This window comes from Mustelus asterias, chromosome 27 (genome assembly GCF_964213995.1).
Source record: "Mustelus asterias chromosome 27, sMusAst1.hap1.1, whole genome shotgun sequence".
NCBI classification, from domain to species: domain Eukaryota; kingdom Metazoa; phylum Chordata; class Chondrichthyes; order Carcharhiniformes; family Triakidae; genus Mustelus; species Mustelus asterias.
Genome location: NC_135827.1, coordinates 43129986 through 43146259, shown reverse-complemented (window position 1 = coordinate 43146259; position 16274 = coordinate 43129986). Strand labels below are relative to the sequence as shown.

The following is a 16274-nucleotide window of genomic DNA, read 5'->3' as shown; positions in this document are numbered from 1 at the left end:
GTTAAGGATTTAGAGGAGTATACGGGATGTAGGAAGGAGCTTAAGAAGGAAATTAGGAGAGCGAGAAGGGGTCATGAGAAGGCCTTGGCGGGTAAGATTAAGGAGAATCCCAAGGCTTTCTACAAATATGTCAAGAGTAAAAGGATGAGATGTGAAGGCATAGGACCCTTAAAAGGTGAAGGGGGAAAAGTTTGTGCGGAACCGTTAGAAATGGCGGAGCTGCTTAATGAATACTTTACCTCGGTATTCACGGTGGAAAGGGATCTGGGTGGTTGTACTGCTGGTTTGCGGTGGACAGAAAGGATCGAGCATGTGGACATAAAGAAAGAGGATGTGTTGGAACTATTGAATGGCATCAAGGTTGGTAAGTCGCCGGGACCGGATGGGATGTACCCCAGGTTACTGTGGGAGACGAGGGAGGAGATTGCGGAGCCTTTGGCGATGATCTTTGCATCGTCGATGGAGACGGGAGAGGTTCCGGAGGATTGGAGGATTGCAGATGTGGTCCCTATATTCAAGAAAGGGAACAGGGACAGCCCGGGAAATTACCGACCGGTGAGTCTAACCTCAGTGGTTGGTAAGTTGATGGAGAGGATCCTGAGAGACAGGATTTATGATCATCTAGAGAAGTTTAGTATGATCAAAAGTAGTCAGCACGGCTTTGTCAAGGGCAGGTCGTGCCTTACGAGCCTGGTTGAGTTCTTTGAAAATGTGACCAAACACATTGACGAAGGAAGAGCGGTGGATGTGGTCTATATGGACTTCAGCAAGGCGTTCGATAAGGTCCCCCATGCAAGACTTCTTGAGAAAGTGAGAGGGCATGGGATCCAAGGGGCTGTTGCCTTGTGGATCCAGAACTGGCTTGCCTGCAGAAGGCAGAGAGTGGCTGTGGAGGGGTCTTTCTCTGCATGGAGGTCAGTGACCAGTGGAGTGCCCCAGGGATCTGTTCTGGGACCCTTGCTGTTTGTCATTTTCATAAATGACCTGGATGAGGAAGTGGAGGGATGGGTTGGTAAGTTTGCTGACGACACCAAGGTAGGTGGTGTTGTGGATAGTTTGGAGGGATGTCAGAAGTTGCAGCGAGACATAGATAGAATGCAAGACTGGGCGGAGAAGTGGCAGATGGACTTCAACCCGGATAAGTGTGTGGTGATCCATTTTGGCAGATCCAATGGGATGAAGCAGCAGTATAATATGAAGGGTACCATTCTTAGCAGTGTAGAGGATCAGAAGGACCTTGGGGTCCGGGTCCATAGGACTCTTAAATCGGCCTCGCAGGTGGAGGATGCGGTCAAGAAGGCGTACGGCGTACTGGCCTTCATTAATCGAGGGATTGAGTTTAGGAGTCGGGAGATAATGCTGCAGCTTTATAGGACCCTGGTTAGACCCCACTTGGAGTACTGCGCGCAGTTCTGGTCACCTCATTACAGGAAAGATGTTGAAGCCATTGAAAGGGTGCAGAGGAGATTTACAAGGATGTTGCCTGGATTGGGGGGCATGCCTTATGAGGATAGGTTGAGGGAGCTTGGTCTCTTCTCCCTGGAGAGACGAAGGATGAGAGGTGACCTGATAGAGGTTTACAAGATGTTGAGAGGTCTGGATAGGGTAGACTCTCAGAGGCTATTTCCAAGGGCTGAAATGGTTGCTACGAGAGGACACAGGTTTAAGGTGCTGGGGGGTAGATACAGAGGAGATGTCAGGGGTAAGTTTTTCACTCAGAGGGTGGTGGGTGAGTGGAATCGGCTGACGTCGGTGGTGGTGGAGGCAAACTCGTTGGGGTCTTTTAAGAGACTTCTGGATGAGTACATGGGATTTAATGGGATTGAGGGCTATAGATAGGCCTAGAGGTGGGGATGTGATCGGCGCAACTTGTGGGCCGAAGGGCCTGTTTGTGCTGTGGCTTTCTATGTTCTATGTTCTATGGTCTAAAAAAGAACAATACAGCACAGGAACAGGCCCTTCGGCCCTCCAAACCTGTGCCACTCATGTGCCCACTAGACCATTCTTTTGTATCCCTCTATTCCCAGTCTGTTCATGTGGCTAGATAAGTCTTAAACGATTCCAGCGTGTCCGCCTCAATCACCTTGCTTGGCAGTGCATTCCAGGCCCCCACCACCCTCTGTGTAAAATACATCCCCCTGACATCTGTGTTGAACCTTGCCCCCCTCACCTTGAACCCGTGACCCCTTGTGTTCGTCACCTCCGACCTGGGAAAAAGCTTCCCACTGTTCACCCTATCTATTCCCTTCATAATTTTATACACCTCTATTAGGTCACCCCTCATCCTCCATCTTTCCAGGGAGAACAACCCCAGTTTACCCAATCTCTCCTCATAGCTAAGACCCTCCATACCAGGGAACATCCTGGTAAACCTTCTCTGTACTCTCTCCAAAGCCAGGCAGCAGTGCTAACCACTATGCCAACCTTTCTACTCTTTTTGAAATTGGCATTTTGCATTGACTTTGCCTCCCTGTCAGCTTTTCTATCAAACCTGTTAGGATTGCTCTTTCCTGGATGCTCCCCATTCATCATTTGGCTCATGTGACTTCCGAGTACAATATCCAACATGCCTTCCCCTTATTGGACTAAAACATACTAATCTGGAACCAAAAGAGAAAATGCTGGAAAATCTCAGCAGGTCTGGCAGCATCTGTAAGGAGAGAAAAGAGCTGACGTTTCGAGTCCAGATGACCCTTTGTCAAAGCTTTGGATTCGAAACGTCAGCTCTTTTCTCTCCTTACAGATGCTGCCAGACTTGCTGAGATTTTCCAGCATTTTCTCTTTTGGTTTCAGATTCCAGTATCTGCAGTAATTTGCTTTTAACCTAATCTGGAAAGCAGCTTGGACATATTGCAAAACGGTCTCCTTCCTTACTGTTTCCATTAATCACCTAAAGATAAGTTGAGGTAAAGTTATTCGTTATGGTTCCTCTTCAGGTTGTGGACCCGGACAGAGAGACGCGACCCCTTCCCTTTCCGAACTCTTATCAAGAGAATCCGCTTCGGCACCCGATCCCCCCAGACAAGAACGTTCCCAGTTCTCAGACCCTCTTTAACCTGAACCTTCCCTGGATGGATCAATATCTTAGAATCTCAAACCTTTAACTCAACAAATTTACTGGCAATGTTTTGTGCATTTAGCACCTTTTATCCAACAATCTTATTTCGCATTAATCCTTCTTCCTTCTCATGTTTTATTTCACTCTTTGTTCATTTTGCGCTTGGATCTCGCTCCCTCCCTGGTTTATTTTCTCTGATATGAATTCAATCCATTCTCTCAGAAAGTTACCCTCGGCCCGATATCCTTTCCCAGGCTGTGTTCACATGTATTTGGACAGGACACGGAAATGTCCCGCGGATCTGGCAGCTTCTGTGGAGAGAGAAACAGAAAACTGAAACCCTGACAGGGTCACTGATCGGAAAGTTTTTCTCTCCACTTTTGCTGTCAGACCTGCTGAGATTTTCCGGCATTTCCTGTTATTTTGGATTTCCAGCAATAATTTGCTTCCAGTTCGGATTTTTCTCTCCCTCTGTGGAACTCTTGTAGCGATACCTGGGTCAGGGTTAGGGGTCAGGGTTAGGGGTCAAGGTTAGGGTCAGGGTTCGGGTTAGGGTCAGGGTCAGGGTCAGGATTCGGGTCAGGATTAAGATTAGGGTTAGGGTTGGGGTTGGAGTTTGGGTTAGGGTTGGGGTTGGGGTTAGGGTTAGGGTTGGGGTTAGGGTTGGGATTTGGGTTAGGGGTTAGAGTTAGGGTTAGGGTTGGGGTTAGGGTTGGGATTTGGGTTAGGGGTTGGGGTTGGAGTTTGGGTTAGGGTTAGGGTTAGAGTTAGGGTTAGGGTTAGAGTTAGGGTTGGGGTTAGGGTTGGGATTTGGGTTAGGGGTTGGGGTTGGAGTTTGGGTTAGGGTTAGGGTTGGGGTTAGGGTTAGAGTTAGGGTTAGGGTTAGGGTTGGGATTTGGGTTAGGATATCTGCAAACCGGGGTTGCCAAATATCACAAACAGTTTATTGGATTCACTTGGAATTGGTCAGATTGGAGAGAATTCACCATTCCCAATTCTGAAAGTTTGATCGATTGAAAATCAATGTAAATAATTGCGGCAGATTTAGAACTTTCTCGCTGTTGAACTCGTTTGTTCCTGATCGAGTGATTTCTGAATTGAAAATGTTTACATTCTAACTGACGGAAATGGAGCGATTTCTTTGGGAAGATTCCTGTTCTTTTGGAATAATAAATCAGTGACATTTACGGTCGGAGAGAGAAGCGGATTTGGGATGTGCTGAAAATAGGGATGGAAATGTAAAGTTTTAGCGAAGAAGCAGCTAAGCGATTAAGTGATTGATGAAGAAGCTAAACCCGGGACAGGCTGGGATTCTGGATAAACCAATGAGACTCATTGAGAGGCAGCTAACGTCCCTTTAAATCGGAAATAATGTTTCGCAGACACGAGTTCAAATCCCACCATGGCAGCAGGGGGAAATTTAATTCAATTTATTCATAAATGTGAAATAACACAAGTGGGAGAAATTCTCTCTTTGTGACACATTTCTGCCGAATATGAACAGCTTTCTGACCTATGGCAACACGGCTCCCACATCCCGATCCACATCCCTCAGAGGTTGCCTTGAGCCAGGCTGCCGCTTGCAGGCAGGAGACACTCCGGAGAGACCCAGGCTCCGGGCGGAGAGACCCAGGCTCCGGGCGGAGAGACCCAGGCTCCGGGCGGAGAGACCCAGGCTCCGGGCGGGGAGACCCAGGCTCCGGGCGGAGAGACCCAGGCTCCGGGCGGAGAGACCCAGGCTCCGGGCGGAGAGACCCAGACTCCGGGAGGACAGGGGTCAGGTCAGCAAGTCCCTGCGGCCAACATCTCGGGGGCAGGAGATCCACATCCCCAACAAGCGGGACATCCCCAAATTCAGCACCCAGGGTTCGGATGACAGAGGAGAGGTTTTGGGGTGAAACACAAACTAACCCCCTCCTCCCCCCCTCCGAACCGCAGGCGCTGTGAATGCGCCACTCGCTAGCGGGACCGTTTAAATCTTCGCGATCAGAAATAACCCGATCGGGTTCACTAATGCCCCCAAGGCAGGAAGACAGCATCCTGAGGGTAACTCCACACCCACAGCAATGTGATTCGCTCCGAAAGCCCCTGGAATGATCCAGAGGACAGTTTGGTTAAAAGCAAAATACTGTGGATGCTGGAAATCTGAAACAAAAACAGAAATGCTGGAAAATCTCAGCAGGTCTTACAGCATCTGTGGAGAGAGAATAGAGCCATTGTTACGAGTCTGGATGACCCTTCCTCAGAGCTCAGATCATTTGGAGTTGACCTAGGCGGCACTGTAAACTAGAGTGTCACAGCCTGTCCACCAACCCTGCAAAGCCCTCACTAACAATTGGGAAATCAGAGGGTGCTTCCAAACACTATTCATACCACACAGCCCTGTCCAGATTCCTCCATCACCATCCCAGGGTGTGTCGAGTTCCACCAGCCGGACAGCCCCACCAGAAACAGTGACACTGATAAACAGTTGGGTATGTGAAGCCTGGGAATCCTCAACATTGACCCCTGACCCCATGGGTCTCATGACATCAGGTCAAACATGAGCCAGGTAATAGAACCATAGAAAATTACAGCTCAGAAACAGGCCTTTTGGCCCTTCTTGTCTGTGCCGAACCATTTTTTGCCTAGTCCCACTGACCTGCACTTGGACCATATCCCTCCACACCCCTCTCATCCATGAACCCGTCCAAGTTTTTCTTAAATGTTAAAAGTGACCCCGCATTTACCACTTTATCCGGCAGCTCATTACACACTCCCACCACTCTCTGCGTGAAGAAGCCCCCCTAATATTCCCTTTAAACTTTTCTCCTTTCACCCTTAACCCATGCCCTCTGGTTTTTTTCTCCCCTAGCCTCAGCGGAAAAAGCCTGCTTGCATTCACTCTATCTACACCCATCAAAATCTTATACACCTCTATCAAATCTCCCCTCAATCTTCTACGCTCCAGGGAATAAAGTCCCAACCTATTCAATCTCTCTCTGTAACTCAGCTTCTCAAGTCCCGGCAACATCCTTGTGAACCTTCTCTGCACTCTTTCAACCTTATTTACATCCTCCCTGTAACTAGGTGACCAAAACTGTACACAATACGCCAAATTCGGCCTCACCAATGCCTTATATAACCTTACCATAACACTCCAACTTTTATACTCTGCTGGTTACCAGCTGCCATCTTCTGGAAGGTGCTGGATCAGGATTCCTCACACTGAACACAACTTGGAACAAGCAATGAGGGAGCAAGGTACAGAATTGAGATGCCAACCTGGTGAAAGTGTAATACAGGACTAAATGCATGCTCGACAATGGAAGCAAAATGTGAGCAATATAATCCCATCCACTTACAGATCAGATCTAAGCACTGCAGTCCTGCCACATCCAGCCGTGAATGGTGGTGGACAATTAAACAATTCACTGGAGGAGGAGGCTCCACAAATATCCCCATCCTCCATGATGGAGGAGCCCAGCGCATCAGTGCAAAAGATAAGGTTGAAGCATTCGCAACAATCTTCAGCCAGAAGTGCCGAGTGGATGATCCATCTCAGCCTCCTCCAGTGGTCCCCAGCATCTCAGATGTCAGTCTGCAGTCAATTCGATTCACTCCACGTGATATCAGGAAATGGTTGGAAGCACTGGATACTGCAAAGACAATAGGCTCTGATAACATTCCGGCAATAGTACTGAAGACTTGTGCTCCAGAACTTGCTGCTCCCCTAGCTAATCTGTTCTAGTACATCTACAACACTGGCACCTACCCAACAATGTGGAAAATTGCCCAGGTATGTCCTCATAGAATCATAGAATCCCTACAGTGCAGAAGGAGGCCATTCGGCCCATCGAGTCTGCACTGACCACAATCCCACCCAGGCCCTACCCCCACATATTTTACCCGCTAATCCCTCTAACCTACACATCTCAGGACTCTAAGGGGCAATTTTTAACCTGGCCAATCAACCTAACTCGCACATTTTTTTGGATTGTGGGAGGAAACCGGAGCACCCGGAGGAAACCCACGCAGACACGAGGAGAATGTGCAAACTCCACACAGACAGTGACCCGAGCCGGGAATCGAACCCGGGACCCTGGAGCTGTGAAGCAGTAGTGCTAACCACTGTGCTACCGTGCCACCTCCTGTACACAACAAACAGGACAAATCCAACCCGGACAATTAGCAGTGTTCAACCTCTCAAGGGTTGATAAAGTAAATACCAAGAATCTGTTCCCAGTTGCTGGAGGATTGACCGATTTAAGGTTTCTGGCCAAAAGAATCAGACACAAGTGATAGAAAATTTTAGTAAGAAGTCTCACAACACTAGGTTAAAGTCCAACAGGTTTATTTGGTACATACTGTGCCTATCCCAGTCCAACGCCGGCATCTCACATGCTAGAAAATTTTAAGCAGCAAGTTATATTCTGAAATCTGCTGCCTGAAAGGCCGTTGAAAGCTGATTCAATTGGAACTTTCAAAATCAAATTGAATAAACACTTGAAGGGAAACATTTGCAAGGTTTTTGGGGAGGAGCAGAGCAATTAAACTAATTGTACAACTTCTGTGATGAATTGAGTGGCTTCTTTCGATGTTATTTATGTGAGGAAGAGATTGTCCCCGGAATCAGTCCTGGCAGTGGAGGGAAAAGGTATTATTCCTGCACCTCACTGTCTGCCTATAACACCAATAACATTGACATAGATTTTGTATTTTCGAGCAATACGTCCACAAAAGTAAACATTTCAACACTAAGCCAAACCAGATCTGGAGATATTTTTTGAAAAAGGGTAAAAATAATGAAAACAAAAATAATCACAGCCTCAGATTCCGACACAAGTGCAGAGGGTTTGTGGACTGAGCGAGACCTGTTCACCTGAATATTGAGAAGATACCTTCATTGATCACTGAGCAATGAGTTGAGGCAGAGACAGCTCCACGGATTTGGGCAAAGGAGGGGAAGCATTGGCGGAATGTGAGGAGGTGGGAGCATAAAAATCAGTCACTAAGAATCTTAGGGACTAGTATGGCTTAGACAGAAGGAGTGAGAGTCTGACTTAATACCAACATCTGTCTAAATGCCTTGGAGAAAGTAGAGGAAGTTGAAGATTGAGGTGGAACAATAGTTAGCACTGCTGCCTCACAGCCCCAGAACCTGGGTTCAATTCCTGGCTTGGGTCACTGTGTGGAGTTTGCACGTTCTCCCCGTGTCTGCGTGGGTTTCCTCTGGATGCTCCAGTTTCCTCCCACAGCCCAAAGATGTGTGGGTGAGGCGGATTGGCCATGTTAAATTGTCCCTTAGTGTTCCAGGATGCGTAGGTTAGAGGAATTAGCATCAGTTGTAAATGCGCCTAGTTTGGGGGCGTTTAAGAGATCCGTAGATAGGTTCATGGACGAAAAGAAATTGGTTTAGGTTGGAGGGTCACAGTTTTTTTTTTTTTTTTAACTGGTCGGTGCAACATCGTGGGCCGAAGGGCCTGTTCTGCGCTGTAATGTTCTATGTTCTATGTTCTATGAATTAGCGGGATAAATATGTGGAGTTACGAGGATAGGTCCTGGGTGGGATTGTTGTCGGTGCAGACTCAATGGGCCGAATGGCCTCCTTCTGCACTGTAGGATTCTATGAGTGAAGGCTCAAAGGAGTGAATCCAAATGAAGCGAGAAACAAAGAGGTTTCTGGGGGCAGCAAAGTGAACCTCACGGACTGGGTGAAACGGAGGTGTGGGTTCAGCTGGAATTATTGGAAGAGACTGAAAGGGAAATACTTTGATAAAGAAAGCCATATATCCAAATATCTTGTATTTTCTGTTGTAGGATCATGATTTGCAACTCTGTGGCTGTGCGGATTTACATCATTCTGACAATGGCCTGCAGTAGAGGTCAGTAATTGGGGAAAGTTAGTGTTTTGAGCTTTGATATTATCCTTTTCCACTAAGCTTTGTCTGTTTTCCAGTGTTGTGTTCAGAGTTACTGTATCAGTTTGGAACCAGGAATATGGACAGCGAAACTCCAAAGGTAGATGACGGTGGCTCTCCGGAAATTCCTCTATCAATTACTTTCCCATTTTTTGCAATGGGACAGAGATCTCTGTATGTGAGTAACTGGGGTGTATTGGGAAATGTGCGATAAACAGGATATAAAGAGATGTGTCTTTTTCAAATTATTTTTGATTTTTGCTGGGGGTGTGGTTCTAAGAATTGTGTCAATATTCATATTGCTTAAGTTTGAAAGTGGACTCAGTTGAAATATGGAATCATGGGAAATAGGAGCAGGAGGAGGCCATTCGGCCCTTCAAATCTGCTCTGCCATTCATTTATGATCATGGTCGATCATTCAATTCAATAGCCTGATCTCGTCTCCCCCACTCCCACCACCCACCCACCCCATCCCCTCGTGCTGTATATAGCTGCTTCTTGAAAACATTTGATGTTTTGGCCTCAATTGCTTTGTGTGGGAATGAATTCCATAGGCTGACCACTCTCTGGGTGAAGACATTTCTCCTCATCCCAGTCCTAAATGGTCTACCCCGTATCCTCAGACTGTGACCCCTGGTTCTGGACACCCCCAGAATCAGGAACATCCTTCCTGCATCTGGAATCAGAATCACAGAATACTACAGTGCAGAAGAGGCCCTTTGATCCATCGAGTCTGCACCAACGCATGAAAGGTCCTGACCTGCCCACCTAATCCCACTTGCCAGCACTTGGCCCATTGTCTTGAATGTCATGGCGTCCCAGTACTCATCCAGGTACTTTTTAAAGGATGTGAGGCATCCCGCCTCCACCACCCTCCCAGGCAGCAAATTCCAGACTGTCACCACCCTCTGGGTAAAAAGGTTTTTCCTCAAATCCCCCTAAACCTCCCACCCCTCACTTTTAACTTGTGTCCCCTTGTAACTGACCCTTCAACTAAGGGAAACAGCTACTCCCTATCAACCCTGTCCATGCCCCTTATAATCTTGAACACCTCAATCAGGTCACCCCTCAGTCTTCTCTGCTCCAGAGAAAACAGCCCAAGCCTATCCAACCTCTATTTATAACTTAAATGCTCCATCCCAGGCAGCATCCTGGTGAATCTCCTCTGCACCCCCTCCAGTGCAATCACATCCTTCCAACAATGTGGTGACCAGAACTGCACACAGTGCTCCAGCTGTGGCCTCACCAAAGTTCTATACAACTCCATCATGACCTCTCTGCTTTTGTAATCTATACCCCGATTGATAAAGGCGAATGTGCCATATGTCTTCTTCACCACCCTGTTAACCTGCCTTTCCGCCTTCAGAGATCTTTGGACAAACACGCCAAGGTCCCTTTGTTCTTCGGAACTTCCCAGTGTCAGACCTTTCATAGTTTACTTCCTTGTCAAATTACTCCTTCCAAAGTGCATCACCTCACACTTTTCAGAGTTAAATTCCATCTGCAACTTATCCGCCCATTTGACCATCTCGTCTATATCTTCCTGTAGCCCAAGACACTCAACCTCAGTGTTAACCACCCGGCCAATCTTTGTGTCATCCGCAAACTTACGAATCCTACCCCCCACATAGTCAACTATGTCATTTATATAAATAACGAACAATAGGGGCCCAGCACGGATCCCTGTGGTACACCACTGCTCACTGGCCTCCAGTCACTAAAGCAGCCACCTGTCACCACCGTCTGCCTCCTGCACCTAAGCCAATTATGAATCCACCTTGTCAGATCACCCTGTGTCTCATGTGCATTAACCTTCTTAATAAGTCTCCCATGTGGGATTTTGTCAAAGGTTTTGCTGAAATCCATGGAAATGACATCAACCGCATTACCCTCATCCACACACTTGGTTACATGTTCAAAACATTCAATCAAATTTGTTAGGCATGCTCTCCCTCTGACAAAACCATGCTGACTATCCCTGATCAAACCTTGCCTCTCCAAATGGAGATAGATTCTCTCCTTCAGAATCTTCTCCAATAGTTTCCCAACCACAGATGTGAGACTCACTGCTCTGTACAAAGAACAAAGAAAATTACAGCACAGGAACAGGCCCTTCGGCCCTCCAAGCCTGCACCGATCATGCTGCTCGACTGAACGAAAACCCCCTACCCTTCCAGGGGACCACATCCCTCTATTCCCATCCTATTCATGTATTTGTCAAGATGCCCCTTAAAAGTCACTATCATATTTGCTTCCACTACCTCCCCCAGCAGAGAGTTCCAGGCACCCCTCTGTGTAAAAAAAACTTGCCTTGTACATCTGTTTAAACCTTGCCGCTCGCACCTTAAACCTGTGCCCCCTAGTAATTGACTCTTCCGCCTTGGGAAAAAGCTTCTGACTATCCACTCTGTCCATGCCTCTCATCATCTTGTAGACTTCTATCAGGTCGCCCCTCAACCTTCATCATTCCAGTGAAAACAAAGTAAGTTTCTCCAACCTCTCCTCCTACCCAATGCCCTCCATACCAGGCAACATCCTAGTAAATCTTTTCTGTACCCTCTCCAAAGCCTCCACATCCTTCTGGTAGTGTGGTGACCAGAATTGAACACTATATTCCAAGTGCGGCCTAACTAAGGTTCTATAAAGCTGCAACATGACTTGCCAATTTTTAAACTCAATGCCCCGGCCGATGAATTCAAGCATGCCGTATGTCTTCTTGACTACTTTCTCCATCTGGCACTTTCAGTGACCTGTGTACCTGTACACCCAGATCCTTTTGCCTATCAAAACTCTTAAGGCTTCTGCCATTTACTGTATATTTCCTATTTGCATTACACCTTCCAAAATGCATTACCTCACATTTGTCCGGATTAAACTCGATCTGCCATCTCTCTGCCCAAGTCTCCAACCAATCTATATCCTGCTGTATCCTTTGATGGTCCTCATCGCTATCTGCAAATTCACCAATCTTTGTGTCGTATACAAACTTACTAATCAAACCAGTTACATTTTCCTCCACATCATTTATATATATATATTAGTTCCCTAGATTGTCTCTACAACCTTTCTTAAATAGTGGGATCACATTAGTTGTTCTCCTGTCCTCTGGCACCTTCCTGGTGAACACAGTAAGAAGTCTCACAACACCAGATTAAAGTCCAACAGGTTTATTTGGTCACACAAGCCACTAGTTTTCGGAGTGCTGCTCCTTCATCAGGTAAGTGGGAGTGAACTCCCACTTACCTGATGAAGGAGCAGCGCTCCGAAAGCTAGTGGCTTGCGCTACCAAATAAACTTGTTGCACTTTAACCTGGTGTTGTGAGACTTCTTACTGTGTTTACCCCAGTCCAACGCCGGCATCTCCACATCATACCTTCCTGGAGGCCAGAGAGGAATAAAAAATTTGGGTCAGAGCCCTTGCAATTTCCTCCCTTACCTCCCACAACAGCTGGGACACAATTCATCTGGACCTGGAGATTTGTCCACTTTTAAGCCCACCAATACCTCCAATACCTTGTCACTCCCTATGACAATTTGTTCTAGAACATCACAGTCCCCCCGAGTTCCATAACTACCTCCTCATTCTCATGGGTGAAAACAGATGTAAAATATTCATTTAACACCCAACCAATGTCCTCTACCTCCAGTCTAGTCCTATTAGAATTTTATAGGTTTCCATGAGATCCACTTCATTCTTCATTCTTCTAAACTCTAGAGAATACAATCCTAACCAACTCAATCTCTCCTCATACGTCAGGCCCACCATCCCAGGAGTCAGCCTGGTAAACGTTCTCTGTACTCCCTCTAGAGCAAGAACATCCTTCCTCAGATAAGCAGACCAAAGCTGCACATGATGTTCCAGGTGTGACCTCACCAAGGTGCTGTATACTTGCATCAAGACATCCCTGCTCTTATCCTCGAATCCTCTCGCTATGGAGGCCAACATACCATTTGCCTTTTTTACCATCTGCTGCTTTCCTTTAGCAACTGGTGTATGGGGACACCCAGATCTCATTATACATTTCCCTTTCCCCAATCCATTATAGCCAACTTGCACCTCGTACCATTGTAGTTTCCTTTATTTGTGTTTGGGGCCCTAATCTTAAAATCAAGTATATCACTCTCCACCATGATGAAGAATTCTGTCACTCATCCCTAAGAGGTCTTGCACACCTGGATTGCCAATTATTCCTTTCTCATTACACAATACCCAGTCTATGAAGACCTAAACTCTAGATGACTTCTCAATGTATTGGTCCAGATAACCGTCTCGTCTACACTCCAGGAATTCTTCCTTTACGACATTGTTGCTAATTTGATTTGCCCAATCAATGTGCAGATTAAAGTCACCCATAACTGACCAGAACAACATGTAACTCTGCGTAGATCAGTTACACTTGAGAACTTGTTTCAATGAAAATGTTATACTCTATGGCCATTGGGTATTTACTGTTGAATAAATTTTGTATCTTATTTGCCAGGTGAATAACAATGGTGTGATATCTTTCAATGTACAAGTCAGCCAGTTCACCCCTGAAGCTTTCCCTCTCTCTGATGGTCGCTCATTCATTGCTCCTTTTTGGGCTGATGTTCATAATGGAATCAAGGGCAATGTGTATTACAGAGAGAGCACTGAACCCAGCATCCTGCAAAGAGCCACCAAGGATATTAGGAAGAGCTTCAAGGACCAGACTTCCTTCTCAGCTAGCTGGGTGTTCATCGCCACTTGGTACAAAGTCACGTTCTACGGAGGCAGCTCCACCACACCGGTAATCACAAAACTGCGTAACTATTGAGCAGAGAGATTAACCCTTTGAGTGGAGAGATGAGTGCATTGGATGAGAAGCTGTACTTCAATCATTCGGAGGGTGTGCATTCCTGTTCTGTCAGACACTGTCACACTGTCACATCATGGCTATCAGACACTGTCACACTGTCACATCATGGCTATCAGAGACTGTCACACTGTCACATCATGGCTATCAGACACTGTCATTGCATCTTTCTGTAATATAAACGGGTCACAAAAGAAATAGGAACAGGAGCAGAGCTTCATCCCCTGGAGCCGATTCCATCATTCAAAATAATCATGTGGGGACTTCTACCTCAACTCCACATGTCTCCTGCTCCCCGTAAACCTTCATTCCTGACAGAACAAATCCCAACTTTAAATATAATCCTCCAGGCTAGAGAATTCCAACAAGTCACATTCCTTCAATGAAGACATTTCTCAATATCTCAGTCCTAAATGATGGATCCCTATCCTGAGACTGTGCCCCAGTGTTCTAGATTCCCCAGGCAAGGGAATAAACCTCTGTGTCTACCTTATCACCCCTTCAGAATTGTATGTTTCAATAAGATCACGTTGTATTCTACGAAACCACAGAGCAAATGAGGCCAGTTTTACTCAGTCTCTCCTTGTGGATAAGGCTTCTCATCCCAGGGACCAATTTAGTGAACATTTACTGTACCAACTCCAATGCAAATATATTCATCTTAAAATATGGAGACTAAAACAGGACACAGTACTCAGATGTGTCTCACCAACACCCTATGCAATTGTATCAAGACTTCCCCTTGCAATAAAGCCAGACAGGGGAGCTGGTGACATAGTGGTATTATTACTGGGCTAGTAATCCAGAGAGCCAGGGTAATGCTCTGGGGAACCAAGTTCAAATTTCACCACAGCAGAAGGTGGAATTTGAATTTGATTTTTAAAAAATGGCAATGAAACCATTGTCGATTGTCATAAAAATCCATCTGGTTCACTAATGTCCTATAGGGAAGGAAATCTGCCGTCCTTACCCGGTCTGGCCTACATGTGACTCCAGACCCACAGCAATGTCCTCTGATCAAACCACAACAAAGCCCATTAGAACAAAGAACAAAAAACAAAAAAAATTACAGCACAGGAACAGGCCCTTTGGCTCTCCAAGCCTGCACTGACCATGTTGCCTGATTGAACTAAAACCCCCTACCTTTCCGGGGACCATATCCCTCCATTCCCATCCGATTCATGTATTTGTCAAGATGCCCCTTAAAATTCACTATCATATCTCTTCTACTACCACCCGCAGCAGCGAGTTCCAGGCACCCACCACCCTCTGTGTATAAAAAACCTTGCCTCGTACATCTCCTTTAAACCTTGCCCCTTGCACCTTAAACCTATTCCTCCGAGTAATTGACTCTTCTACCCTGGGAAAAAGCTTCTGACTATCCACTCTGTCCATGCCTCTCATCATCTTGTAGACTTCTATCAGGTCGCCCCTCAACCTTCATCATTCCAATGAGAATAAACCAAGTTTCCCCAACCTCTCCTCATAGCTACTGCCCTCCATACCAGGCAAAATCTGGTAAATCTTTTCTGTACCCTCTCCAAAGCCTCCACATCCTTCTGGTAGTGTGACGACCAGAATTGAACACTATATTCCAACTGCGGCCTAACTAAGGTTCTATAAAGCTGCAACATGACTTGCCAATTTTTAAACTCAATACCCCGGCCGATGAAGGCAAGCATGCCGTATGCCTTCTTGACTACCTTCTCCACCTGCGCTGCCACTTTCATTGATCTGTGTACCTGTACACCCAGATCCCTCTGCCTATCAATCTTCTTAAGGGTTCTGCCATTTACTGTATATTTCCTATCCTTATTAAAAAGGAATGAAACAGGATGGACCACCAGGCATCCACCTAGGCACCGGAAACGACAACAGCAAACTCAGCCCTGTCAACCCTGCAAAGTCCTCACTAGCATTTGGGCATTTGTGCCAAAACTGGGAGAACTGTCTCACAGACTAGTCTGACACAGTCATATTCACAGAATCATATCTTACAGATAATGTCCCAGACACCACTATCACCATCCCTAGGTATGCCCTATACCACTGGCAGGTCAGACCCAGCAGAGGTGGCGGCACAGTGATATACAGTCAGGAAGGAGTTTCCCTGGGAGCCCTGAACATTGGCTCTGGACCCCATGAAGTCTCATGGCACCAGGTCAAACATGGGCAAGCAAATCTGCTGATTACCACATACCATTCTCCCATTGGCTGATGAATCAGTACTCCTCCATGTTGAACAACACTTGGAGGAAGCACTGAGTGTGGCAGGGGCACAGAATGTACTCTGGGTGGGGACCTCAATGTCCAGCACAAAGAGTGGCTCAATAAGCCAACCACAGACCAAGCTGGTCAGGTCCTGAAGGATATTGCTGCTTGACTGAAATTTGGCAGGTGGTGAGGAAACCAACAAGAGGGAAACCACACTTGACCTTATCCTTACCAACCTGGCTGTCGCAGATGCATCTGTCCATGACA

The 16274-nt window shown here is 46.5% G+C and overlaps 1 protein-coding gene across 1 annotated transcript in view; it reads left to right on the top strand.

Moving 5' to 3' along the window:
* The first annotated feature begins 4554 nt into the window (after positions 1-4554).
* Positions 4555-16274, top strand: part of tecta (tectorin alpha) — a 127325-nt gene continuing 115605 nt past the window's right edge. The window contains exons 1-4 of the mRNA XM_078199162.1: positions 4555-4952; positions 8858-8922; positions 9009-9136; positions 13440-13727. Of these exons, the coding sequence (XP_078055288.1) occupies positions 4555-4952; positions 8858-8922; positions 9009-9136; positions 13440-13727 (879 nt within the window). The remainder of the gene's footprint in view (positions 4953-8857; positions 8923-9008; positions 9137-13439; positions 13728-16274) is intronic.